Genomic DNA, 27,662 nt, shown 5'->3' with positions numbered 1-27,662 from the left:
TCAGGGCAGCCATGCTAAGCTGGAGGCGGCCGGTCCTGGACTCTGCAGGACATCTGGTCCAGCAACGTCTCTCAGCTTTGAGCCGAGGCTTGTTATCGCTGGCAGACCTACAGGAACAGACTGGCAAATAAGACGTCTGCTCCTAATAAAGAGGTTATTTGAGTCGTATGCGATTCCAGGACCAACGCTGCGGGTTTGGTTTATAAAACATCAGGTTCTTTTCTGCAGAGCCACATCAGACCCGGTCTTTAGCTGGATCTGTGGTCTGACTCTGGTCTTCTCTCTATCTTCCAGAAGGCCAACATCCATATTCAGTTATGCAGATGACACCCAGCTCTATTTTTAATGGAAGCCAGGTTCTACACTCACCTCCTGCCTGGCTGAAAAGAAATCCTCACCTCCTCCATCACTGAGTCCATCCTCACCTCCTCCATCACCATCTGGTACGCTGGTGCCACCGCTAAGGACCAGAGCAGACTGCAGCGTGTCATCAGGTCTGCAGAGAAGGTGATTGGCTGCAATCTTCCATCTCTCCAGGACCTGTACGCCTCCAGGACTCTGAGGCGTGCAGGAAGATTGTGGCTGATCCCTTCACCCCAGTCACAGACTATTTCAGTCACTTCCCTCTGGCAGGAGGCTGCGGTCCATCAGAACCAGAACCAGAACAGGCTGCGCTCCATCAGGACCAGAACCTCACGCCACAACAACAGTTTCTTCCATCTGCTACCGGCCTTATGAACAAGGCCAAGAGCCGCCGTGACTCTGGACACTGTCTCTCTCCCCCGTTCAGGACTTACAAGCTTCTGCGTTACATTAATGCACAGTTTACTGAGTGTATACAGCTTCTGTATACATGTCAATTTTATTTTATTGCATTTTAATTTTTTGTCTGCACCATCAACACCAAGTCAATTTCCTTCTAAGTGCAAACCTACTTGGCGATTAAACTTGATTCTGATTCTGAAGAGCGATAAAACGGAGCTCCTCGTCGTAGGAACCAGATCTGCATCATCCTGACAGTCTCTCCCTTTAATGGTTCTATAGTCTCAACCTCAGGAGAAAGCGTTCGTTCTTAAGACCTATAGAAAAGTCACCAATAAACATCTGCAATCCTTTTTTTTTTAAATGTCATTTTTATATCTTTATAAATGAAAGTGTGATTTCAAAAGTAGAGCAACAGCCTGAAATAACATTTTAGGTGCAGCTCACTGGAGGGTTGTGGCAGCTTCAGGCTGGAGGCCCACATGTGGTCCTTGGGGGCCACCTGGTGGTGGTGACCCTGAACTACACATTAATCATCTTCCACTCCCTTTCCCCTCACCTCACCTGCTAAATAGGTTGTCCTGTAATTGGCGGGTTGCTGGTTCGATCCCCCACTCTGACGTTGTGTCCTTGGGCAAGGCACTTCAGCCTGCTGGTGCTGGTCAGAGGGCCCGGCGGCGCCGACGTCTGGCAGCCTCCATGAGTTCTGGTGGTTCTGATTTCAGCGGCTCATGGTTACCAGAACCTCGTTTCATCGTCTGAACCCAGAACCCTTCGGTTCTAAAGTGCAGGTTATTGTAACTTTGATCTTTATGGTTCTGTTGGTTCTGTGCAGGGTTCTGAAGTTATTCTATAAAGTCTCTAATAGGAACCGGTCTGGGTTAGTAGCTGGTACCGACGTCGCTGTAACTTAAAACCGTTTGAATGCACCAAATGTTTGTGTGTTCTGGTACCTGAAGGTTCTAGAAAGAAACGGGCCGAGTCCAGGGAGAACATAGCTTACATTTATTTAAAGGCTAATTTCACCAAATGTCTACAGAGACAAACACAAGAAGTCAAAGCTCAGACCGGAACCAGAACCAGAACACCGGTCTGATGTTCCAACCCACAGAACTCCTCAGAGTTCTTCAACAGATCAAAGTTGACTCAGAACCAGAACCGGCTCCGGACCTCGTCGGCCACATGAACACAGACGTTTCTCTCCTCGAGGCTGCGGACCGCATCGGTCCTCAGGTCCGGTTGGACTCCTCTTCAGAACCGGTTCCTAAATGCAACACGAGAAGCACAGAAAACACCTGGAGGGGAAATTAAACTTTTCTTCCTCTGAACCGGACCGGTACCGGGCCGCAGGCTGCTAAAGCCCGCAGGGGAGGCTCCTGATTGGCCAGAGGGCAGCCGCTCCGCTCTGATTGGCTGAGAAACTCCAGGCCACGCCTCCAACGTTTAAACGTTCAGGAATCTTAAGGTTAAAAACTAAAACAAGATCTCAGCTGATTTTAGCCGTTTTTCTTTAAAACGAAGCGAGCAGAAAAAAAAATTTATTCAGTTTTTTAAGCGAAGCTGGAACCGTTTTCTGCTTCTGTTTAAATGTTTTAGAAAGAAATAATCCGTTTAATTAGAACAAACAGATTTATATAAGCAGGTTATGTCTGAAACCACCGATAATTAATCCGCTGAGCCTTAAACGGACCTTCAGAACCATCTGATCGTTGCGTTTAAACAAAAAGCCACGAGACGAAAACGGCACTTTTTTCTTTCACTGCTGAATATTTACAAGAACCGCTAACAGCGAAATAATGAACGCACAGGTCCGGTCTACCCAGAACTGCTCCCAGAACCAGAACCTCTGTGTTCTGCTACTGGAGGTTCCTGTTTCCTCCAGAACAGGCAGAGACGCTGAGAATGTGATTAACGTCGCGGTTCTGACCCAGTTGGGTTGAAATAAAACAGCAAACCCAGTCAGGATGCAGAACCCACCTCTGGCGCCGGATCTGGGTCAGACCCGTCTCGTCCTTCACCTGGTTTCTGATTGAACGTTAAATTCAGCGGCACCAGAACTTCCTGGTGGTCCCGGCTGTTCCAACCATGGGTCCAAACCGGTTCTGGTCAGTGATTCTGATCATGCAGGGTTTCTCTGCTCAAACACAAAGAGTTGCAGCCATGATGTGGGTCCAGTCTGAAGCTCGGTTCTGTTGGGTTCTGTTGGGTTAGATGCTGGATGAGAAGCTTTCCGATCATCTGGACCGACCCGGCTACCTGAGCCCGCCCGTCTGAGGCGCTAAAGCAGCGAGCAGAACCACAGCAGCTGCGACTAAAACGAGCAGAACCGGAACAGAACCAGCGTGAAGGCGGGTCAGAGAGCAAGCAGGGCTACAGGAAGCACTGGGAGACGGATCGGCGCCGCCCGGGGCAGAAGCTAGAACTGCTACAAACAAATCACTAAATACACGTTTCTCTGAACGCTAACAGAACCGGGTCGCCCTCAGCCCCTCCCACCACGTCCTCCCAGAACCCACCGTCACCCGGGAGACGTCCGTCCAGAACCCGGTGGTCCAACTAGCCCATACAGAATCAGTAGATATTAAAGAGCCTTCCTCCTCCTCCTCCTCCTCCTCCTGCAGTGAAAATGAAAGGAGAGATCAGAAAGTCCGGTCCGGTGTTCATCCCAGCACCTGCCCCCTTAAACCAGGGCAGCACACGGGCCTGGCCCGGTCCAGTCTGCCTCAGAACCCAGCAGACGCTGTCACTAAATCTCTAGATGAGCTGTCTGAGGGGGTGCTGGGGGTCCGTAAAGTTGAAGGGAACCCGGCGGCAGCGTGGCGCCGCCGGGTCAAGAGATCCCGCGCCCTCCGATCCAGGAGGGGGTCGCCGCTCCCGGAACAGCCGAGGGGGGTGTGGGTGGTGATGGAGCCTCGTCGGGGGGTAGCGTGGCCTCCCCGGCCGCCACCGTCTGGTTAATCCGATCCCTGCCTTCCTCCTGGTGGTTGGTAGGACACAAAGCGCCGCCCGGCGCCGCCTTCAGTGAGGCGGGTTCATGGCGCCGTGCCCCCGCTGCTGCTTCTGCTTCTGCTGCAGGAGGAGCTGCTCCAGCGCCGACGGGCCCGGCTGCATCATGGAGCTGGACCAGATGGACTGAGGGGGACACAGAGGGTCAGAACCAGACAGAACCCGGCCGGGCCAAACACGGGAGTTCAGGAGGTCACCTTCAGGCTGTCGAGCAGCACGGTGGACGACGACTCCTCCATCGGAGACTCCTGATTGGTCCAGGAGCCGCCGGCGGGGCCGCCCTGGTGCCAGCCGGACTCCGGCGCCACGGAGGAGGCAGCAGCCGGCAGGTAGTCCAGCCCAAACCCGCTTCCTGGAACAGAACCAACACATTCAGAGCTGGAGCAGCAGCAGGTGGGGGAGGGGGGTCAGGAATACAGCAAGGTTCTGCTCCACGGTTTACTGGCTGTAGAACCTCGGACCACCACTAGGTGTCCCCACAGCAGAACCCAAATGAAACCCGGTAGACTCTACGGGTCAGAACCTTCGTAGAGACGTTAAAGCCGATAACAGCTTTAGCCCCCCCCCCCCCCCCCCACATAGAACCTTTAAGGTATTTAGCATCCAGACCCAAACAGGGACCGTCTCACCAGAACCGGAGGTTCTGCGCTGACCCAGCCTCTCCAACTCACCTGGCTTCTCAGCCTTCCAGCGGTCCACGGCCCGCCGGTCCCGGCTGTCCGGAGTTCCTATGGGCCCGAAGTTGGAGAAGGGCACGGCTCCGTGGTTGTGGGTGGGGGGGGAGGAGGGCAGGCTGCTGGGGTTGGAGGAGTGGGGGGACTGGCTGGCCGGGGTGGAGTGGTCTGCCAATCAGAGAGCGGCGCCGTTAATGAGCGGCTTCCTGCGGCGGCGTTCAGAGAACACCTGCCGGGACGTTACCTGAGCTGGCGGGGAGGGAGGGGGACCAGGGGTTGCCCTCAAACAGCGAGTACAGCGAGGGCTCCTGTTGCATCATGGGAGCGTCCGGCTTGGAGCTGGGGGGCAGGTTTTTACCGTACGCCTGGCTGAAGATGCTGCTGTGGTTGAACTCCTGCAGAGACATGAAGGCAGGAAACGTGACGCTGCTGCAGGGGCTGCTGGGAAAATATTCACACCCTTACAGCCTGGTTCTGGACTGACAACCTGAAACGCTCCAGATCCAGGAAATAAGACGCCAAGGAACCCACAACTTTACCTGACTCCGCCAGATAGATTTGCTCCGCATATCCATCTGGAAACCTTCCGTTGAAGTAATTTTGGGAAGGGGCGAAAATACTGGTTAGCTGATTGGCCTATGTTGGTGATAGACGGGCCAAATAAACCAATCAGATTCGTCGTCGCTCGTAACAGAGCGACGACGAAAACACAACCACAAGCCAAGCTACTCTTGCTGCTGCAGGTAAAGGCTCGTTAGCTCAGCAGAGAAATACTCTGTAATTCCGATAAAACTTGCTCGATAGCCACGCTAACGCTAGTTTCATCGGCTGAAGCCGCCATGTTCTTTAGACTGAACTGACGCGCTTCCCGTTGCGTCACACCTCAACCCGCCTCAAAGCCAACGCTGATTGGACGTTCGTTTGGTGAACGGCTCCAAATTTTCTTTAACGGAGAGTAGCCAGACTGATCTGCGAGTGAAACCTTGAAAGCTCGCGAGATCAGGGTGGTCTCACGAGGCTACCCACAACTATCCAAACCCCCCAAACTTTTAAATAAATGATTTAAACGCTTCCACAGGTTAATTCGGTCTGAAATGATTGGTTGATGATTTTTGAGTCATGCAAGAATATATATATATATATATATATATATATATATATATATATATATATATATATATATATATATATATATATATATAGTTTACCGTTTATACAGTGTTAATATAATCCAGATCACTAGATTATTATAGATATTGCATACTATAAATACAAACAAAAACAACTATTGTGCTCCAAACGGAAGACGACAAATTTATTTAATCTCACCCCCTATTCCTACTTGCATTATGTGATAATTTTCATTCTATTCATTTATGTCACTACGCCACTATTGTTTTTAAACTTTTTTTTTTTTTTTTTACAATTTTAAATTATTATTCTTGTGAATAAGTAAGATTATCTACAATTATAATCATTAATGTTGCATGTTTTCAGTATCAGTATTGCTGCCATCGTCCCTTATCTCATTCTAACATAATGACTTAACAAACTGTATTATCATTTTTTGATTTTTTTTTTACTTAAATACATTCAAGTAATTGAATGTATTTAACTACTGAAGCTGCTACCCCCGCGACCCGACCCCGGATAAGCGGAAGACAACGGACGGACAACGGACGGATTCAAGTAATTTATTTATCCAACGTCAGGCTGGATAAAGTGAACTAAAGGTCTTATTTCCTCAGAATAATTGGGACTGAAACATTTACAGCAGAGCAGCAGCAGCAGGAATCTGTGCTTGGAGGTTCTGACCTGCATGGGGAAGCCGGTGATGGGCAGCAGGGAAGATGATTGGCTGACGACCTCCTGGCTGCTCTCCATCCTGCTCTGGTTGGGCAGCTGCAGACACGGAGAACAAAGTCAGTGAGAAACCGGGTCAGAGATCGGTCCTCAGCAACACCGCTCTTAAAGGAAGTGACCCGTTTATTTCAACGCCTGGACCCTTTGCTCCGTCTGCTGAGGTCTTGGGTGACCTGGTCAGACTGGAGCTGGACCTCAGGAAACCAACAGAGAAGATACAGGAACCGCTCCTGGTCTCCGTCTTCTGAATTTCTGTTCTCTGTTTCTAAAAGAGAAGAAACCCAACCAGCCTTTGGTTCTGACGCTGCTAAAAGGGAGCGATGATTTAGTATAATCTTCTTGAAACAAGCGTATTTGTCCTTAATTTAAACAGGTAAATGAGATAATCTGCCATCTGAGTATTTTGACCCCTAACATAAGATAATCGGCTATTCTGCACCAGAAATAAGATGAAGGAGACGAGCTGTTCCTGTTTCAGAGCAAACCTCTGACTCCGCTGGCAGATAATTTCAACTTGCTGCTCAAATCAAGGACAATACACTAAAGAACATTTTACTGACTTTTAGTTCCCTTTTAGCAGAGCAGCCGCCGGTTCTGAACCGGCTGATGGGTTCTCCTCTAACCGCTTACACCAAGAGAACCAAAAAAAAACTAGACACCCGTCTCCTGCAGGTCACAGAACGTGCAGAGGTTCATTTCCACGACACAACATGCAAAGATGTAGGGTGGGGTGCGGGTAGTGAATGTGGGGGTAGGGGGTAACGAGGGTGAGGAGATAGCGAAGGTGGGGGGTAGCGAGGGTGAGGTGGTTAGAGAGGGTGAGGGGGGTAGCGAGGGTGAGGTGGTTAGAGAGGGTGAGGGGGGTAGCGAGGGTGAGGGGGGTAGCGAGGGTGAGGGGGTAGCGAGGGTGAGGGGGTTAGCGAGGGTGAGGAGGGTAGCGAGGGGGAGGGGAGTAGCGAGGGTGAGGGGGGTAGCGAGGGTGAGGGGGTAGCGAGGGTGAGGTGGTTAGCGAGGGTGAGGGGGGTAGCGAGGGTGAGGTGGTTAGAGAGGGTGAGGGGGGTAGAGAGGGTGAGGGGAGTAGAGAGGGTGAGGGGGGTAGCGAGGGGGAGGGGGGTAGCGAGGGTGAGGGGAGTAGCGAGGGGTGAGGGGGGTAGCGAGGGTGAGGGGGGGTAGCGAGGGTGAGGGGAGTAGCGAGGGTGAGGAGGGTAGCGAGGGTGAGGGGGGGTAGCGAGGGTGAGGGGAGTAGCGAGGGTGAGGAGGGTAGCGAGGGTGAGGTGGTTAGCGAGGGTGAGGGGAGTAGCGAGGGTGAGGAGGGTAGCGAGGGTGAGGGGGGTAGCGAGGGTGAGGGGGGTAGCGAGGGTGAGGGGAGTAGCGAGGGTGAGGAGGGTAGCGAGGGTGAGGTGGTTAGCGAGGGTGAGGTGGTTAGCGAGGGTGAGGGGAGTAGCGAGGGTGATGGGGGGTAGCGAGGGTGAGGGGAGTAAGCGAGGGTGAGGGGGGGAAGCGAGGGTGAGGGGGAGTAGCGAGGGTGAGGGGAGTAGCGAGGGTGAGGGGGGTAGCGAGGGTGAGGGAGTAGCGAGGGTGAGGGGGTAGCGAGGGTGAGGGGGTAGCGAGGGTAAGGGGGTAGCGAGGGTGAGGGGGTAGCGAGGGTGAGGGGGGTAGCGAGGGTGAGGGGGTAGCGAGGGTGAGGGGGGTAGCGAGGGGGAGGGGGGGAAGCGAGGGTGAGGGGGAGTAGCGAGGGTGAGGGGGTAGCGAGGGTGAGGGGAAGAGTAGCGAGGGGTGAGGGGGTAGCGAGGGTGAGGGGGTAGCGAGGGTGAGGTGGTTAGCGAGGGTGAGGGGGTAGCGAGGGTGAGGGGGTAGCGAGGGTGAGGGGGGAGCGAGGGGGAGGGGGAGTAGCGAGGGGGAGGGGGGGAAGCGAGGGGGAGGGGAGTAGCGAGGGGGTGAGGGGGAGTAGCGAGGGGGAGGGAGTAGCGAGGGTGAGGGTGGTTAGCGAGGGTGAGGGGGTAGCGAGGGTGAGGGGTAGCGAGGGTGGAGGGGGGTAGCGAGGGTGAGGGAGTAGCGAGGGTGAGGGGGGAAGCGAGGGTGAGGGAGTAGCGAGGGGTGAGGGGGTAGCGAGGGTGAGGGGGTAGCGAGGGTGAGGGGGTAGCGAGAGTGAGGGGGGCTTAGCAAGTGTGAGCGAGTAGCGAGGGTGAGGGGAGTAGCGAGGGTGAGGGGGGGAAGCGAGGGGAGGGGAGTAGCGAGGGTGAGGGGGTAGCGAGGGTGAGGGGAGTAGCGAGGGTGAGGGGGTAGCGAGAGTGAGGGGGGCTTAGCAAGTGTGAGCGAGTAGCGAGGGTGAGGGGAGTAGCGAGGGTAAGGGGAGTAGCAAGGGTGAGGGGGGGAAGCGAGGGTGAGGGGAGTAGCGAGGGTGAGGGGAGTAGCGAGGGTGAGGGGAGTAGCGAGGGTGAGGGGGTAGAGAGGGGGAGGGGGGCTTAGCAGTGTGAGCGAGTAGCGAGGGTGAGGGGAGTAGCGAGGGTAAGGGGAGTAGCAAGGGTGAGGGGGGGAAGCGAGGGTGAGGGGAGTAGCGAGGGTAAGGGGAGTAGCGAGGGTGAGGGGGTAGAGAGGGTGAGGGGGGCTTAGCAAGTGTGAGCGAGTAGCGAGGGTGAGGGGAGTAGCGAGGGTAAGGGGAGTAGCAAGGGTGAGGGGGGGAAGCGAGGGTGAGGGGGGGAAGCGAGGGTGAGGGGGGGAAGCGAGGGTGAGGGGGTAGCGAGGGTGAGGGGAGTAGCGAGGGTGAGGGGGTAGCGAGAGTGAGGGAGTAGCGAGGGTGAGGTGGTTAGCGAGGGTGAGGGGGTAGCGAGGGTGAGGGGGTAGCGAGGGTGAGGGGGTAGCGAGGGTGAGGGGAGTAGCGAGGGTGAGGGGGTAGCGAGAGTGAGGGAGTAGCGAGGGTGAGGGGGGGAAGCGAGGGTGAGGGGAGTAGCGAGGGTGAGGGGAGTAGCGAGGGTGAGGGGGTAGCGAGAGTGAGGGAGTAGCGAGGGTAAGGGGAGTAGCGAGGGTGAGGGGTAGAGAGGGTGAGGGGGGCTTATCAAGTGTGAGCGAGTACGCGAGGGTGATGGGGTCGAAAGGTGCGGGGGTAGCGAGGATGAGGGGGGTCGAGGTGAGGGGGGTAGCGAGGGTGAGGGGATCGCGAGGGTGAGGTGTTTAGCGATGGTGATTGTTCGTACGAGGGGTGAGGTTGGTACGTGAGGAGGGAGTAATCGGGTGAGGGTTGTTGCGAGGGTGAGATGGGGTAGCGAGGGTGAGGGGTAGCTAGGGTGAGGGGTGCGAGGGTTAGGGGAGTATCGTCGGGTGAGGGGGGTAGCGAGATGGGGAGTATCGAGGTGAGGGGGAGCGAGGGTTGAGGGGGAGTCCGCGGGGAGGGGGTAGCGAGAGTGAGTGAGTCGAGGTGAAGGTGGTTAGCCGAGGGTGAGTTGGTTAGCGAGGTGAGGGGGTATCGAGGGTTAGGGAGTGCGATGGTGAAGGGTGTATCCGCGAGTGAGGGAGTGCGAGGGTGAGGTGGTTAGCGAGGTAGAGGGGGTAGCGAGGGTGAGGGGTAGCGGGTGGGGTGTAGCGAGGTGTTAGGGGATAGCGAGGGTGAGGGGGTATCGAGAGTGGGGAGTAGCGAGGGTGAGGGGGGTAGCGAGAGGTGAGTGTACGAAGTGAAGGGATACGAGGGTGAGGTGGTTAGCGAGGGTGAGGGGGTAGCGAGGGTGAGGGGGTAGCGAGGTGAGGGGGTAGCGAGGGTGAGGGGAGTTAGCGAGGGTGAGGGGGGTGAGCGAGAGTGAGGAGTAGCGAGGGTGAGGGGGGTAGCGTAGGGTGAGGGGAAGTAGCGAGGGTTGAGGGGGTAGCGGGAGGAAGTGGAGGGAGTAGCGAAGGGGTAGGTGGTTAGGCGAGGGGGGAGGGGGTAAGCGAGGGGGGTGAAGGGGGTAGCGAGGAGGGTGAGGGGGTAAGCGAGGGTGAGGGGCAGTAGCGAGGGTGGAGGGGTTAGCGAGGGAGTGAGGGAGTAGCGAGGGGTGAGGGGGGGAAGCGATGGTGAGGGGAGTAGCCGAGGGGTGAGGGGAGTAGCGAGGGTAAGGGGAGTAGCGAGGGTGAGGGGGTAGAGAGGGTGAGGGGGGCTTAGCAAGTGTGAGCGAGTAGCGAGGGTGAGGGGGGTAGAGAAGGTGCGGGGGGTAGCGAGGATGAGGGGGTAGCGAGGGTGAGGGGGGTAGCGAGGGTGAGGGGAGTAGCGAGGGTGAGGTGGTTAGCGAGGGTGAGGTGGTTAGCGAGGGTGAGGGGGTAGCGAGGGTGAGGGGGGAGCGAGGGTGAGGTGGTTAGCGAGGGTGAGGGGGGTAGCGAGGGTGGGGGGCAGCGAGGGTGGGGGGCAGCGAAGGTGGGGGGCAGCGAGGGTGCTGGGAGGGGGGGATGGGTGAGGAAGACAAGGCTACATACAAAGATATTTGGTCCTGGAGCAGTGCTAAGGGGGCCGGCCAGGGCCTGGAAGAAATCAGGAGGCTTAGCAAAGACGAGCTCCTCGTCCTCCTCTAGATCTGCTAGAGTTTTTAAGAGGTCAGGAGGAAGGAAGCTCTTGTCCTAAGGAGAGAGGAAGCAAGGAGAGGAAGAGCGGGAGGAGGAAGAAGGGAGGAAGAAAGAGTGCAGGCCAGTGAGAACAGTGGGAAAGCTACAGAAGCCTGGAAGGCCCACTAGAGCTAAACACATTTACTGCACAAGATCCTGAGCAGAACCGAATCGTATGGACCCAGAACAGCCGGGTCTGCAACACAGGTTCTGGCTCTTTGATCCAGTTCCCTGGACCGGCAGCATGGTTCTGTGTTGGGTCCAGGGAACCGGACCGGCAGCACGGTTCTGTGTTGGGTCCAGGGAACCGGACCGGCAGCAGGAGGTTTAAACCTTCAGAGAAGCTGCTGGAAGACAGAAGCAGAACGACTTGTCAGCTGACCTCGTATGTGGCTCCTCGGGGCCCCGCTGGGACGTCCTGCTCTGCACACATGCCGGCAGGCGGGGGCCTCTTCATCCTCTCCGCCATCATGGCCAGCCCCTCCCCCATCCTGTCCATGCGGTACGAGGGCTCCCAGTAGAAGTCCTGCCTCTTCACGTCAGGAAACTTCATCTTCTTGTCCATGCTGGACATCTGAGGGCCCGGCGGCTGCAGCTGCTGCTCGTACAGCTTCAGAGGGTCCTGGGCCCCCAGGAAGAAGGCCGGCTGCTGCTGCTGCTTCATGGACATCTGCAGGGGGGACATCTTCTGCAGGGCCGCCTGGGACTGGTTCCACACGGCCGCTGGCTGCTCCTGCATGTACTGGAGCAGAGGCAAACGGTCAGGAAGCAGCTGGAGCTGCTGGACCTAACCAGGCGGGGGGCGGTCACCCACCCAGGTGAGGGGGGCCGGTGACCCACCCAGGTGAGGGGGGCCCGGTGACCTACCTGCTGCAGACCTGGGTGGTGGGGTGGGCTCTTGCCCATCCCGACCTGCTGCCCCGGCTTGGTGGGGGACTGCTGCTGCTGCTGCCCCAGGGCCTGGACCTGCAGCTGGACCGACTGCTGCAGGGCCTGCTGGGGGGAAGGCTGCTGCTGCTGAGGCTGGGAGGGGACCTGGTTCAGGGGCCCCGGGCCTGACGCCCCCGGCCCAGAGGGTCTCTGCTGGCTGTAGGGAATGTGGGACTGCTTTCCGGCCTGGCCGCCCGCCTGGCCGTGGACGGCAGACTGCAGGAACGGAGCGACTCCGGGGGAGAAGGTGAAGCCCGGGTTCACCTGCAGACCCGGGAAGGCCACGGGGGGAGGGATGACGTAGGCGGAGGGGGGGAACCCTGCGGAGACACGACACACCGGGTTAAACGTGTTCTGGTCACACAGGCAGAACCCTCGACCCAGGTTCCTGAGAACACTACCGTTCACCTGCAGGAGGGCGGTGAAGCCGACTTCAGCGGGTTTTAAGTTCTGTTGGGCTTTAACTTCATGAGCAGAGACTCAGATCTCTGACCCGTTTTAAAGGAGCAGCTTCAAAGGTTCTTTCAGCAGCTAAACCGGGCCCAGTATGGAGCCACGAGTCCAGTTTACAGCCCTGCGCTGCTGGACCAGGGCTGCATGTAGGAGGACCCTGGTGGTTCTGGAGGACTGAAACTGGAACCAGAGCGGACTACCAGCCAGTTCTGGGTCTTGGAACGGGTCCAGTTCTCAGCAGGTTCTGGTCTCAAAAACAGAAGATGCCGTTTGGAAAGAACTTTCTATACAGTTTTTTTTTATGTTCTGGTAATAAAACCTCCAGAATGTTTCAGAAACCTGGATTCCCAGAGAAGTCTTTAATGATTCGCTGTCAAACCGGACTCTGGTTCCGTTCTGTCAAACCGCATTAAAGGCTTCCAGGGTTTCTTTCAGTCACCTCCAGAATATTATAGATAATCTGTCCTGAATCATCTGACTACCTGCTGTCAACATCTTCTACAGAATATGTTGAAAACTCAAGGTCCGCGGGCCAAATTCGGGGTCAAGATAATTTATCCGGCCCTTCATATCATAAAGTAGACGCATAAATCCTTTTAAAGTTAATAAAGTGCTAAAACGTCCTCCTGTAGCGAATGTTGACTTTAACTGTAGTAACAGCATCCTGCCACTAGATGTCAGATTTCCACAACACATTAAAACAACCCAGAAATGTCCATAAAGAAAAAAAGTGATGCAGAACGATGAGTTTAAAGTGTAACTCACCCCAAAATCAACTTTTTTAGCAGATAAACTGTATAAACTGGGCCTAAGGTGCTACTTTATGTTACTGTGCATTGTTTAATATTTCTACGTGACCTGAAATTAAATTATTAACTCTAGCCTCGACTATAAACGAGCAACCGGCCCTTTAATGACTTCATGAGTTTCACACCCCTGATCTAGAAGATCCAGCTGGTTCTGACCCGGTTTCTTTCCTACACGGAGCTGCTGGCTGAGCTTTTACTGCCACTTACTGAGCTACTTCCATCGTCTGGACCTGAAAACCGGACCAGAATTTATCTGCTGACCCGGTTTCTCTCCAGCCGCCTGGAGCTGGGTTTCCTTAGAGAGGAAACTTTCTGAGCCGGCCCGGATGAGGCGACAGGCCGTGATCTGGACTGTATGAATAAACTGAAGAGAACCAAAGTTCTGATGGTTGGGTCTGGTTTCAGCCTGACAAGAACCGGACCGGCTGACCCGCGGCCCGGGGTGAGCTGTGTCCAGAACCAACGTACCGGGTCTGCTGGGCAGCGGCGGGAACGCTCCGGGATGATGGATGGGGATGAACTGGGACGAGCAGGTGGTCTGGGTCTGCGTGACCGGCGTCTTCTTCACCTCAGAGACCGGAGTCTTCCTCAGCTCGGTCTGGGCCTTCACCTGATGAAGAGCGAAGATGAGTGAGCGGACCAGGAGGCCAGAACACGTACAGCAGGTTCTGGTGCTGATCCAACCTGTTTGCCTGCCTCAGCGGTTTTCTCATGGCCGACCTTCTTCACCTCGCTCTTCCTCTTGCCGTCCCTCTTGGGCTCTCCTTTCCCGGCGGCGGTGCCGTTGCCTTTGGGGAAGTCCCGGCGCTCCTTGCCCAGCTCCTTCAGCGGGTGGCTGCGCGCCGGCTCCTGGCTCTGCTCCCGGGGTTTGATGTTCTCCTTGAAGGTGACCACGGGCCGCTCGCCGCCGTCCGACCACGAGCTCTGGGTCTTGCCGGCCGACAGCACCGACTTCAGGCCCGGGTTGCCGCCGTCGTTCAGCGTCTGCTCGCCGTTTGACGACTCCTGCAGCACCGGCGCCTCCCGCTCCTCCGGCTCCTCGATGGCCTCCTCTGGAATGTCGGTGAGGAAGAGGAGGAAGCCGTCCTCGTTCACCTGGCACCGGATCAGCCTGCAGAGACGGGTTGGAGGTTCGGTACTGACGGATCGGGCCTCTCCGGGCCTCCTGGACTCACGGGGAGCGTAGAACTCACCCCGGCTGGTTGTCCGCCACCCATTTGCCCAGAGCGACGAGGCGCTGGTGGCGGGCGTGCACCGGCAGCCCGTCCCGGTCCAGCAGGATGCCCTGGTGGCCTTTGGTGAAGTCCAGACACCTGAAAGGCCACAGAGGTCCAAACGTCAGCTCACGGTTCTGGGGTCAGCGCAGACGCACCTGGAGGACGTACCTGAGAGCGGGGCGCAGAGCCAGGAAGCCCTGGAGCTCAAACTCCTCCGGCAGCGGCATCCCTGTGAACAAAACAAACGCGCCTCAGATGACCCGGACGGCCCGGTGACCAATGTTCAGAACCTGTAGCGGCGAGCTAGCGGTACCTGAGGGGGGGGACAGGTCTTCCTCTCTGGGCTGGAAGCTGTTGAGGATGGACACCAGCCAGGGCCAGACGCTGAGGACACAGACACAGGTCAGCGCACGGCTCCCCGCCCATCGCCCCAACAACAGGAAGCTGGACTTACTACTTCCTGTTCTCCACGGCGGCCTCCTGGAAGATGCTGGCCCTCAGCCGCAGCCAGTCCAGGGACAGCTTGATGGCTGGCAGAGGACACTCCCCCATCAGCTCCTCGCCCCGGTTCTTGTTCAGCAGAACCCGGCTGCACATCACCCCCAGGAAGGACACTGAGGGACGAGAGGGGCGGCTTTAAGGATGATCATCCCAGAATGCTTTGCTTCGGCTCCAGCCAACCCCATCACACCTCTGTTAGCCTCCTGGGTTTATTACCAGTCAACGTGACTGCGGCTCGTTTTAAACACGTTTGTTCGTTTAGCTCCGCCATCGATCATTAGCGCTGTAATTGTTATTAAAGCGTTAACATGGAGCGTTAATGTCATTTATGGTGTTTGTGTAACTCTAAGCTGAACCAAAGCTAATGTAAAGTAAAAACTGTCTGGCTGTTCTCTAATGTTCTCTGATGGACTGCTGGATGGAGGCGGGGGCTAGCTGTGAGCTCTATGGGGGTAAAACGGGTCAGAATCGGGTTCCTACCGAAGAGTCCGAGCAGCTGGAACCAGCCCAGCTGCTGCTCGGCGGCGCCGGCGCCGCTGGGCTCGCCGCCGTCGGCCGTCAGGTCTCTGAGGTGATGCAGCTCGAACAGGTTGATGACGGTGATGTGGACGAGCTGCTGGGAGCTGAAGGCCTCCTGCAGGATCAGCCTCTGCACACAAACAGACCCGAGTCAGAACCAGAACCAGAACCGGGCCCGGCAGGACGCTGCTGGCGCTGACCTACCTGGAACTGCTCCTCCAGCTTCTCCCTCAGGGAGTCCAGCTTGTCGGGACTCCTGCTCAGGTAGACGTGGCCGTGAAACTTGATGAAGGCCTTGATGAAGTCGGACACGCTCCACTTGGTCCTCGCCTCGTCCCGGCTGCAGAGACACAGAGGAGGCGGTTAGGGAGGCGGTTAAGGAGGCGGTTAAGGAGACGGTTAAGGAGGCGGTTAGGGAGGCGGTTAAGGAGACGGTTAGGGCGGCGGTTAGGGCGGCGGTTAAGGAGGCGGTTAAGGCGGCGGTTAAGGAGGCGGTTAAGGCGGCGGTTAAGGAGGCGGTTAAGGAGACGGTTAAGGAGGCGGTTAAGGCGGCGGTTAAGGAGACGGTTAAGGCGGCGGTTAAGGAGGCGGTTAAGGAGGCGGTTAAGGCGGCGGTTAAGGCGGCGGTTAGGGCGGCGGTTAGGGCGGCGGTTAAGGCGGCGGTTAAGGAGACGGTTAAGGCGGCGGTTAGGGCGGCGGTTAGGGCGGCGGTTAAGGAGGCGGTTAAGGCGGCGGTTAAGGAGGCGGTTAAGGCGGCGCTTAAGGAGACAGTTAAGGAGACGGTTAAGGAGACGGTTAAGGAGACGGTTAGGGCGGCGGTTAAGGCGGCGGTTAGGGAGACGGTTAAGGAGGCGGTTAAGGCGGCGGTTAAGGAGGCGGTTAAGGAGGCGGTTAAGGAGACGGTTAAGGAGGCGCTTAAGGAGGCGCTTAAGGAGACAGTTAAGGAGACGGTTAAGGAGACGGTTAAGGAGACGGTTAGGGCGGCGGTTAAGGCGGCGGTTAGGGAGACGGTTAAGGAGGCGGTTAAGGCGGCGGTTAAGGAGGCGGTTAAGGAGGCGGTTAAGGAGACGGTTAAGGAGACGGTTAAGGAGGCGGTTAAGGCGGCGGTTAGGGCGGCGGTTAAGGAGGCGGTTAAGGAGGCGGTTAAGGAGACGGTTAAGGAGACGGTTAAGGAGACGGTTAGGGCGGCGGTTAAGGCGGCGGTTAGGGAGACGGTTAAGGAGGCGGTTAAGGCGGCGGTTAAGGAGGCGGTTAAGGAGGCGGTTAAGGAGACGGTTAAGGAGACGGTTAAGGCGGCGGTTAGGGCGGCGGTTAGGGCGGCGGTTAAGGAGGCGGTTAAGGAGGCGCTTAAGGAGGCGCTTAAGGAGGCGCTTAAGGAGACAGTTAAGGAGACGGTTAAGGAGACGGTTAAGGAGACGGTTAGGGCGGCGGTTAAGGCGGCGGTTAGGGAGACGGTTAAGGAGGCGGTTAAGGCGGCGGTTAAGGAGGCGGTTAAGGAGGCGGTTAAGGAGACGGTTAAGGAGACGGTTAAGGAGGCGGTTAAGGCGGCGGTTAAGGAGGCGGTTAAGGAGGCGGTTAAGGAGACGGTTAAGGAGACGGTTAGGGCGGCGGTTAAGGAGGTTAAGGCGGCGGTTAAGGAGGCGTTAAGGAGGCGCTTAAGGAGGCGCTTAAGGAGGCGCTTAAGGAGGCGCTTAAGGAGACGGTTAAGGAGACGGTTAGGGAGACGGTTAAGGAGGCGGTTAAGGCGGCGGTTAAGGCGGCGGTTAAGGAGGCGGTTAAGGAGGCGGTTAAGGAGACGGTTAAGGAGGCGGTTAAGGAGACGGTTAAGGAGGCGCTTAAGGAGGCGCTTAAGGAGGCGCTTAAGGAGGCGCTTAAGGAGGCGCTTAAGGAGACGGTTAAGGAGACGGTTAGGGCGGCGGTTAAGGAGGCGGTTAAGGAGGCGGTTAAGGCGGCGGTTAAGGAGGCGGTTAAGGAGGCGGTTAAGGCGGCGGTTAAGGAGGCGGTTAAGGAGGCGGTTAAGGAGGCGGTTAAGGAGGCGGTTAAGGCGGCGGTTAAGGCGGTTAAGGCGGCGGTTAAGGAGGCGGTTAAGGAGGCGGTTAAGGAGGCGGTTAAGGAGGCGGTTAAGGCGGCGGTTAAGGAGGCGGTTAAGGCGGCGGTTAAGGAGGCGGTTAAGGAGGCGGTTAAGGCGGCGGTTAAGGAGGCGGTTAAGGAGGCGGTTAAGGCGGCGGTTAAGGAGGCGGTTAAGGAGGCGGTTAAGGAGGCGGTTAAGGAGGCGGTTAAGGCGGCGGTTAAGGCGGCGGTTAAGGAGGCGGTTAAGGAGGCGGTTAAGGAGGCGGTTAAGGAGGCGGTTAAGGAGGCGGTTTGGGCGGCGCCGGCGCCCGAGGCGGCCGTCGGGTCGGGACCACTACCTTTCCAGAGCCTTGGACAGAGCCTTCTGCAGGTTGGTGGAGGCTGCAGGGAAGGGGAACTTGACGGCGATGCTGCGGCAGTAGTAGAAGATGGTGGTGAGGTGGTCTCCTTTGGAGGAGGCCAGGATGGCCAGCTGGTTGTAGGGCTGACCTGCAGAGGAAGCACAGCGACATCAGAACCACAGGGAACTACAAACATGGCTGCCACACACCTGCTTCCCCCGGCAGAAACCCTGCATCACAGGATTCAGGCTAAACTTCAACATTAGCTTTAAGTTGTGATGCTGTTGATCAGAATCAGGTCCAGACTGATGTTTAGTTAAAGCGTGTCTGACTGGTTCTGGTGGATTCAGCTCTCTGAGCAGAACCTCCTCTCTGTCCTGGACACGGCGGCCATGACGGGTCTATGCAGACACCGTCACCTCTGTGTTCTTCTCATTTAAAGATAAAAAGTGTAAAGCCAGCCACGCTTTAATGTCTTCACGACACAATAGGAGGGGCTTGATCGTAGAGGCTCCTCTTTTAATGCACGTATATCTGACATTAAAAGGAAAGGAGCACCCATGTTTCCTGAGTACTGAACCCAAAGGGAAAAGCAGGGGACCGAGGACTGAGCCCTGAGGAACCCCAGAATGTAGAGCAGTGGTTCTGTCTGACAAATGAGAGCTGCACCGTTTTAACACGGCACCACTAAGACCAGGTTGGGTCTGTTAACGAGGTAAAATATAATAAATATGGGTTCCTGTAGCAGAGGCAGCGGTTCTGCCCTGAATGTCAGAGACAGAACCAGACTCTGATGCTGAGGTTGACCTTTTAGCTCCTGATCTGCCCACACAGCAGCAGCCAGAGGTCCAGACTCTGCTCAGCCGTCCTGAAGAACAACCCAGAAGCTGCAGCGGCTGCAGGGCGCCCCCCTGTGGGGGGAGGCGGCGCTGACAGAACACCAGCCTGCAGCTGACTTGTGCTTAAAAACGCAGAATTAGAACCTTTAACAGCGATAATGGTTAAATGTTTGTTTAGCAGGTGGAACGCAAGGGAACCGGCTCCCACAGAACTTCCTGTTTCTCTCCTTCAGCTTTAAACCCAGACCCAGAATCTGGACCCTCGTCTTTCCTCCTGGTTCTGATCAACAGTTCTTCTGCAGCCCAACCCGAGCGTGGAGAACGGGTCCCAGAACCCGTCAGAACCTTCTGGCAGCACCAAACCACAACACTTGTTATCCACACAGAACCGTGGCGGCGCCGTTCCCCGACAGATTCTGTGGCCAGGCGGTACCGGGACCACTTTGTGCTGCAGGGCATCACAGCTGGAGGCCTGGTACCGGTCCAGAAGTGGCTGGGGACACCTGGACCCGTCGTCCACCTGACACCCAGAACCCTGTGGTTCTGTTCTGATCAACTGGAAGAACCAAGAACGCCTTAAAGATCCCAGAGACCCAGAACCGGGTTCTGAGCCCGAGGCTCGGTCCGACTCACCGTTGGACGGTACCAGCTGAGCTGCGTGTCTGTAGTAGGACTCTGCCTGGCTGGTCTGGTTCCGGTAACGAGCTGAAAGAAGCAAGAACCCGGTCAGAATCAGAACATTAGAACATGGAGGAACAGCGGGTCGGACCCGAGCCGGTCTCTGCAGAAGAATTCAACCCCAAAGCGGCCCGCTTCAACAGAACCCGGCGGGTCAGGCGGTTCTGCTCACCGATGTCTCCCAGGTGGACCAGGCAGTGCTGGCAGATGTAGGAGCAGGAGCTGGGCTGGGGCGTGACGATGGCGCCGGCGCCGCTCTGCTTGTTGCTGATGATCCCGAGCTGGGCCGAGCGGACCCGGCACGGCAGGTCCACGTTGAACACGGTGCACAGCTCCTGCAGCAGCTGAAGCAGAACCCGACAATCTCAGAACCACCTCCACCCACCCGGGAGGGAGAACCGTAAACGTGTTCTGACCCGGCGGCCCGGTCGGTCAGCGGTACCTGGGTGTAGAAGCCGCTGGCCGCCTCCAGGAACAGCGACAGGTTGGCCTGGACCTCGCTGCGGTTGGGGTTGGCCCGGTTCTTGGCCTGGCTCTGCAGCGTGGTGATCTGGTTCTTGAAGGCGTGGTTCCACCTGAGCCCAGAGCAGACGGTTCAGACACACACTCCGGGTTCTGACCGGACAAACAGAACCAGAACCGGGCGGGGCTTACAGGTCCTGCTCCACCTTCTTGTCCAGCGCGTACTCCAGGTCCGTCACCAGCATCTTCTGGTACAGGTCCTGCAGCGCCTGCCGGGACGTCCACACCTCTGCAGCCCCCAGCGTCGAGTCTGGACACAACCGGGTCCAATCAGAACCGTTAATCAGAACCGTTAATCAGAACCGCTCTCAGCTGCTGGGAGGCTGTGACCCGATTCTGACCCAGAACCTCATGGTCACCGTTAGCGGATGTTTAATGAGAACGAACTAAAACCGGACCTGAAAGGCTGCAGGTAAACTGGTTCTGTTCCAAAAGCCCGGTTCTGTTCCTGGACCTTTAGCTCAACCTGAACCCTGTTTGTATTTATTTTAATGGTCTTACTGAGTTTATTCTCTGCTCTCCTGGTCCTTTATCTTGGAAGGTTCTGGTTCTGTGCGTGCAGAACTTTGCTGCAGCTCCATTAGAACCAGACAGCAGCAGGATAAGGTTCTGGTTCTGTGCGTGCAGAACTTTGCTGCAGCTCCATTAGAACCAGACAGCAGCAGGATAAGGTTCTGGTTCTGAGCGTGCAGAACTTTGCTGCAGCTCCATTGGTACCAGACAGCAGCAGGATAAGGTTCTGGTTCTGTATGTGCAGAACTTTGCTGCAGCTCCATTAGAACCAGACAGCAGCAGGATAAGGTTCTGGTTCTGAGTGTGCAGAACTTTGCTGCAGCTCCATTAGAACCAGACAGCAGCATGATAAGGTTCTGGTTCTGAGCGTGCAGAACTTTGCTGCAGCTCCATTGGTACCAGACAGCAGCAGGATAAGGTTCTGGTTCTGAGTGTGCAGAACTTTGCTGCAGCTCCATTAGAACCAGACAGCAGCATGATAAGGTTCTGGTTCTGTGCGTGCAGAACTTTGCTGCAGCTCCATTGGTACCAGACAGCAGCAGGATAAGGTTCTGGTTCTGTGCGTGCAGAACTTTGCTGCAGCTCCATTAGAACCAGACAGCAGCAGGATAAGGTTCTGGTTCTGTATGTGCAGAACTTTGCTGCAGCTCCATTGGTACCAGACAGCAGCAGGATAAGGTTCTGGTTCTGTATGTGCAGAACTTTGCTGCAGCTCCATTGGTACCAGACAGCAGCAGGATAAAGTTCTGGAGGACAGGAGCTGATCAGCTGATTGGTTTCACAGTGAAAACAGAAAAACAGTGGATGCTGCAGCAGCGCTGGCTGAAGGTGTGATTTATGAAATCTGACAGAACTTTAGTGTCTAAATGAGGGACAAACTGATCTATAATAATCAAACCATCACGTATCTGGTGAATATTAAATAACAATTTAATAATAATTCCCGTCTTTCTGCTCCTTTTTCTGAACTTTTCCTTCAGTGATCGACTCCAGCAGCAGGAGAGGCCGGTTCTGGTTCTGGTTCGGTTCTGCTCCAGCTGTCAGCTTCAGTCTGGCTCCACCAGAACCCGTTACTGTCGACCTCGTTAGCCGCCCGCTGGTAGCAGGACGGGGCGTAGCATCGTTAGGAACCCACGCCTACACTAGAACCTGGTGAATCTTTTTGTCTCCTTTCATTAAAACAAATGAGAGAAATTGTTTATGTTAATGTCAGCTATGCTCTGGAAGTTGGCCTGAACTCTCCCAACATGAACAAAGTATTTAAGATTGGCCTACAGATGACATCCTCCCCACATTCTGCCATTCTGCTGTGAATAAACCAGCATCCTCCTCCTCTACGTATCACAGAACACTCTGGTGCTCAGGAACTTCATAATTACTTCGCTGTGATACAGATTGGGCCCTGGCCGCACGTTTATCAGACATGACAGTTTCCATAATCAGCCTGGGCCTTTTGTCAGAGATTATGGAATATCTGTGATGATTCGTGGCAGAAATAAGAAAAACAAGAGGATAAACAGGAACAAATACTTAAAAGTCATAAACTGTCAGATGCAACCTGCCACAGAGACATCATCAACCACTAAGTCATATAAACTGGGTTTATTAAACATTATATCTCTGTCAGGAAAATCCCTTTTAATTAATGACTTCATTATTGACAATAATCTTGATGTAATGTTTTTAACAGAAACATGGTTACATGAATTTAATGAAGCAGCTATACTGATGGAGTCAACACCTCCAAACTATAATTTTCTTTGTGAGAGCAGACAGCAAAGGAAAGGTGGAGGAGTAGCAACATTGTTTAATGATTCACTAAAATGTAAAAAGGTGTTTTTGGGAAAATTTGACTCTTTTGAACATTTGGCTCTCCAGGTAAAGGGCCCGGTACGAACTATGTTTCTGAATGTTTACAGGCCTCCTAAGTCCATATCAAACTTTTTTAATGATTTCAGTGACCTCCTGTCTGTGATATGTGTTGATTATGACTTTTTAATTATTGTGGGAGACTTCAACTTTCATGTTGACAACCCTGAAGACAGAAGTGCAAAAGAACTGTGTGACACACTTAGAAACTTTGGTTTAACTCAACATGTTAAACAGCCAACACACAAACAGGGACATATTTTAGACTTAATCATCACTAAAGGTCTAAACATTTCACAGGTCAATGTAACTGATGTTGCCTTATCTGATCACTTCTCCGTTACCTTTGAATGTATCATTACCAGTGACTCATTTAGCCAAAGGGACATCGTAAGGAAACGCACCTTTAAGGACAATGCCACAGAAAATTTTATTCAACCTTGGGCTGCAACTCAGTAGATGAACTAGTAGATAACTTTCAGTCTAAAGTCTCAGACATCATTGACTGCATTGCTCCAGTTAAAGTGAAAGTTGTTTCCGGGAAGAAAAAATCTCCTTGGAGAAATGCTCCAGCAGTTAGAGGTGAAAAAAGGGAATGTTGAAAAGCTGAACGCAGGTGGAGAAAGAACAGACTCCAGGTTCACTATGACATCTATAAAGAGAGACTTTACAGATATAACTTACAACTGAAAAATGCAAGAGAATATTTCTTCTCTGAGATCATCAAGAAAAACATTAATAATGCTCGTGTATTCTTTTCAACAGTCGACAGGTTAACAAATCCTCCTGTGTCCGTGGCTTCAGAACTCCACTCCACCAGGGCCTGCAATGAATTTGCTAACTTCTTTACTGAGAAAATCCTAAAAATTAGAGGATCACTTTGTACATCCATATCAACTCCAGAACCAAAGCTTTATTCAGCAGGAACTTATCCTGATAAAATGTCCCAATTCAGCCAAATAAACTCCAAAAGCTTAGAGCAGATAATTCAGCAGCTAAGTTCCTCCTCCTGCTGCCTTGATGTTCTCCCCACAGGGTTCTTTAAGAAAGTTTTGCCTGTCATAGCGTCTGATTTGACTCAGATAATAAACACGTCCCTTCTGTCAGGTGTTTTCCCCCAGTCCCTAAAAACAGCAATTATCAAACCACTGCTGAAAAAGAACAATTTAGACAAACTTCTCCTCCAGAACTACAGGCCCATCTCAAACCTCCTTTATCAGTAGATTATTGAAAAAGCTGAGTTTCAACAATTAAACACCTTCTTAACTACGACCAGCCGCTTTGATGTTCTCCAGTCAGGTTTCCTCACCACAGTACAGAGACCGCCCTGATCAAGGTGTTTGATGACATCCATAGAAATACAGACTGTGGAAGAACCACCGTGCTGGTTCTGTTGGACCTCAGAACCTCAGTGCTGGTTCTGGTGGACCTCAGTGCTGGTTCTTTTGGACCTCAGAACCTCAGTGCTGGTTCTGATGAACCTCAGTGCTGGTTCTGTTGGACCTCAGTGCAGCATTGATACTGTGGATCACTCCATTCGGTTAGAACATCAGGAGAACTGGGTCGGCCTCTCTGCTGCAGCTCTCCACTGGTTTAAATCCTACTTAAAGGACTTTTAGTGTCAGCAGGTAACTTTACATCAGAGACGACATAAATCACATGTGGGGTTCTCCAAGGTTCCATCCTGGGTTCCTCCTGTTCTAGATCTACATGCTCCTCTAGCTCAGATCATAAACATCATCAGCTACCATCACTATGCAGACGACACACAGCTCTACATCACCATGTCACCAGGTGACTATGAACCAGTTCAGCCTCTGAGGAAATAGAAGAAATCAATGCAGGATGAGACAAAATGTTCTTTAACTGAATAAAAACTGAAGGAATAATTTCTGGACCAATAGAGGAGAGATCCAGAGTTAGCTCACAGCTTCAGCTGCTTCAGCTAGGAACCACTGATCAGGCCTGAAACCTGGGAGTAGTGATGGACTCACACCTGAACCTCCATCTGAAGACAAAGTGGACCTTCTAGAACCTGGAGAACATTTCCAGAATTAAAGGACTGATGTCTCAGCAGGATCTGGAAAAACTAATCCATGTTTATCTTTAGTAGAACTAATCATAGAGAACATGGACCCGGTTCTGAGGGTTAGGGTTCTGCAGAACCAGAACCAGAACCAGACATGGAGAAGCAGCATTTAGTTCCTATGCTCCACTGATCTGGAACAAACTCCCAGAAAACTGAAAAAGTGCTGAAAGCCTGAGTTCCTTTAGATCAAGATTAAAAACACATTTTTGTTTACGATTGCCTTTGACTGTTCTAGTTTAACTGTTTTACTGAAACATCATTAGTTCCACTTTATAGTCCAACTGTTTTTAATGTTCTATTTTGTTTCTACATTTTATTCCTACTTGCTTTTATTCTGTTTTTATTCCTATATTTTAATCATGTAAAGCACTTTGCATTTTCTCTGTACTGAAATGTTCTATAAATAAATTTGCCTTGCCTTGAACTAACGAGCCTCTAAGAAGCCGTGGAACCTGCTAACCCTAACTTGCAGAACAAGATGGCGGCCCTGCCGGTGTAAACAATGGACGAGGTATTTACTGCCAGAGGTTTCACACCATGAGCTGCGTCTAGGAACAGGTTAGCCTCGCCTGGGATAAACTGGTATTTTAACATTATATCGCTTTACACACATAATTAACATTATATTCTACACATTTTCCCCTCCCAGGATGTTTCATGGAGGCCCCCATGAGAAAATCTGTCTGCAATGATTGAGACACCCAGGAGTATCTTAGAGTAATATTTAGTAACTTTTAAACTCATTATTGTTTTTACAGCCCTGGTGTTTTGTAACTTTGACCTTTTTAAACTAACAGCAGCAGCACCAGGAAGAAATCAGCGTATTAGTTTTCCTGCAATCTTTCCTGGATCCTCACAGCTACGATCATCTCCACCATAATTTACAGTTTTCTTCATCATTTAGCTCCAACCTCCACCAGGTCCGGTCTGGTTCTGGTTCCTCACATGGTACTGAGGCCACTTTCTATTCTCATCCTCCTTCATCAGAAGGATGCCTTCATTGACCTTCAGCTCCTCCTCCTCTCCTGTAACATCTGGAGTCCCTCAGGGCTCTGTCCAGGACTCCTCCTCTTCCTCATCTTCTGTAATATTAAGATGAAGTTTCATCTCACCCAGATCTACTGATCCAGTGAACCTCTCTGTTCCTTCACCTTCTGCTGTTCTCTTGGTTCTACCCAAACCTCTGAACTGAGAAGGTCTGTACTTCCTTTAAGCTGCTAAAGACCTTCTACAGAGCTACAATAGAGAGCGTTTATATCTCAGCATCACTGTGAGGTATGGGAGCTGCTCAGTCCAGGAGAGGAAGGACCTAGCATGGGTGGTGAGGACAGAGCAGGGGATTGTGGGATGCCGTCTGCAGGATCTGGAATCAGTTTATGCTCTGTTTTCTCCTCTCCCATCAGATAAAACCTTCAGAACCTCAAAGCCAGAACTAAAACTGGAGACTGTGGACCAGCGCTCTAGAATCACCCCCACTCTAACTAACCGTCATACGTTATAATCACCTTAATGTTACTCCCTGCTGCACATTATCATCTCTGTATGTCTAAATGCACATTACTGTAAACAAAGCCTCAGATCATTGCACAAAAGCATCTTTATCTGTTATCTCTGACTCATGAAGGACAACTAGTTCATACAATCTTTTGAATCTTCATCTTTTTAACTTTTTAATCTTTTGAACGTTATAATGAAGAACAAAAACCTTCCTTGTTTATTGCCTGTTTGTTTGTCTTTTATGTGAACTCTTAGTAACGCTCAGTGACCATCAAGAATATTTGAATCTAAACCACCAGCAGGACGAGATCATCCTTCACTAAAACTCTGCCACCAGGGAGCTGCTGACGTATAAATAATAAAGTTAAATAACGTGGCTGTGCTCCTTTAAACTGGACTCAGGACTGGATCCTGTAGAGATTCTAAGAACCGTACGGGTCTAAAACCCACTTTCTGCTCCTTGGAGCAAGGCACACTTTAGTCTGGCTCCTCTGATTGGTCTACATGTGGCCCCGCCCCCCTGCTGGGGGCCCGGACCACCATTACCCAGCAACAACCAGAACCAGCCTGGAGTCAGAACCAGACAAAAACCAATCAGCAGCAGGCACCAGGATGAGACGAGGAATATTCTCTTTAAAAATACTTTATTGATCCCAAAGGGAAATTAAATGAAACGTGATAAAGAATAATCAGAAAAACAGACGGTTTAGTTCTAAAAGGGAATAATTCCATCTTTCCTTCATCTTTGGTGTGATTCTAAACTATCAGTCCAGGGGTTCTAGATGTTAAACCCATCCAAACTGGTACCGGCAGTTCTGAGCACAAAGAAAGGCAGAGAAATCGGTACCGGTCCAGAAGGCCTAACTTCAGCTGTGTTTATCACATTTATACAATTTGTTTACTCTTTTTATCACTTTTATTCATGACTGAATATAATAATCTATTTCTGTCCTGTGTCCTGAACACATGAAGCGTTTAAAATACGAACTGAGGAGCTTAAATGTCGCACAATAGACTTTGTATAACATAATTTTAGATAAATAAAACATGTAACACTAAATATCTGCCGTGGTTAGCTGCACTCTTTCAGGCTGCTGCTGTCTGCCATGGAGCTCCTCTGACCTCAGGTGGAGCTCACCTGGCCCATCCAGGTGTGTGAGGGTGTGATGGAGCAGACCTACCTGTCATGTCAGCCTTCAGGGCCTCTGCCTGGCTGCTCATGTAAACAGAGAGGAGAGAAAGAGGGGGGGTTAGACAGGTAAACAGCAGCTCTTCCTCATACCTGCTCCTCCTGGCCTCATTAAAACATTAAACAGCTCAGATCACATGTCAACACCAGCCAGGGGCTCCGACTACTTCCTGGGTCCAGACCACAACCCAGAGTGTAAACAGGGCCTGGAAGCTGTTATTAACCATGGTTATGGACAGACACGCTACTCACACACAGCTGTGTTCACCTGGAAAACACCTGGATAAGAACTAGCCAGTGAAGGTAGCATCGATGCTAACCTGACAGCGGTGGAGTTAAGCTAGCAGGCTAACGCCACACGGCGCCTTTAGGGGCGGCTAAAACACACATTTCTGCGGGAATCCGCCTCTAAACGCGGTTTAGGTCCGGTTCCTCCCGGCTGGCAGCGGTAAACAGCGGCTGCTTCCTCTGCTAGCAGCTCCTGCTAAAGGCAGCTAGCAGCTCCGGAGCCTAGCTAAGCTAACATGCTAACAGCGGAGCGGAGAAAACGGCTCCTAGCTGGGCCGCCGGCCCGCCGGAACCACCGACACCGGAGCCGGAGCCCGACTCACCGCAGGTACTGGGCGCAGAGGTTCATCCTGCCGGGTCAACACCGGTCCTTTACACTGCGACAGGTCCCGGAGCCGACGCTCCTCCAGGCGCCATAATGTTTCTGTGTGACCCGCAGAGGGCCTCTGGTGCGGGGGAGGAGCAGGGGC

At 53.4% G+C, this 27,662-nt stretch overlaps 2 protein-coding genes across 5 annotated transcripts in view; one reads left to right on the top strand and one right to left on the bottom strand.

The window, feature by feature from the left end:
* Positions 1-27,662, top strand: part of LOC105922418 (M1-specific T cell receptor alpha chain-like) — a 571,536-nt gene that overhangs the window by 57,864 nt on the left and 486,010 nt on the right. The window lies entirely within an intron of this gene.
* Positions 1,745-27,662, bottom strand: LOC118561096 (protein SMG7-like). Of its 4 annotated transcripts, none has more exons than XM_036132901.1 (23): positions 27,516-27,662; positions 26,897-26,928; positions 19,880-19,997; positions 19,668-19,800; positions 19,398-19,569; positions 19,181-19,252; positions 17,706-17,856; positions 15,502-15,637; positions 15,259-15,427; positions 14,732-14,891; positions 14,591-14,661; positions 14,446-14,506; positions 14,254-14,373; positions 13,745-14,171; positions 13,529-13,670; positions 11,736-12,118; positions 11,251-11,610; positions 10,743-10,883; positions 6,258-6,344; positions 4,687-4,837; positions 4,440-4,610; positions 3,966-4,120; positions 1,745-3,894 (listed from the first exon to the last, which is right to left on the bottom strand). In XM_036132901.1, the coding sequence occupies exons 1-23, from the start codon at positions 27,539-27,541 to the stop codon at positions 3,781-3,783; spliced, it is 3,552 nt and encodes a 1,183-aa protein (XP_035988794.1). In that variant the 5' UTR covers positions 27,542-27,662; the 3' UTR covers positions 1,745-3,780. The 4 variants fall into 4 exon arrangements, with proteins under 4 accessions (XP_035988794.1, XP_035988795.1, XP_035988796.1 ...); XM_036132902.1 differs by having other exon boundaries at positions 13,757-14,171; XM_036132903.1 differs by having other exon boundaries at positions 19,943-19,997.

This window comes from Fundulus heteroclitus, unplaced genomic scaffold, assembly GCF_011125445.2.
Source record: "Fundulus heteroclitus isolate FHET01 unplaced genomic scaffold, MU-UCD_Fhet_4.1 scaffold_56, whole genome shotgun sequence".
In the NCBI taxonomy this organism is placed as follows: domain Eukaryota; kingdom Metazoa; phylum Chordata; class Actinopteri; order Cyprinodontiformes; family Fundulidae; genus Fundulus; species Fundulus heteroclitus.
This window is presented reverse-complemented; position numbering and strand designations above follow the sequence as displayed.

What these genes read in the sequence shown, in the direction of transcription:
- LOC118561096 (XM_036132901.1), bottom strand. Translation starts at nt 27,541, where the DNA reads ATGAACCTCTGCGCCCAGTACCTGCG. An exon ending in CTGTCCAAGGCTCTGGAAAG is followed by an intron (nt 15,638 to 17,705) that starts GTAGTGGTCCCG and finishes GTGTCTCTGCAG; the next exon opens with CCGGGACGAGGCGAGGACCA. An exon ending in CCCGAGGAGCCACATACGAG is followed by an intron (nt 10,884 to 11,250) that starts GTCAGCTGACAA and finishes CTCTCTCCTTAG; the next exon opens with GACAAGAGCTTCCTTCCTCC.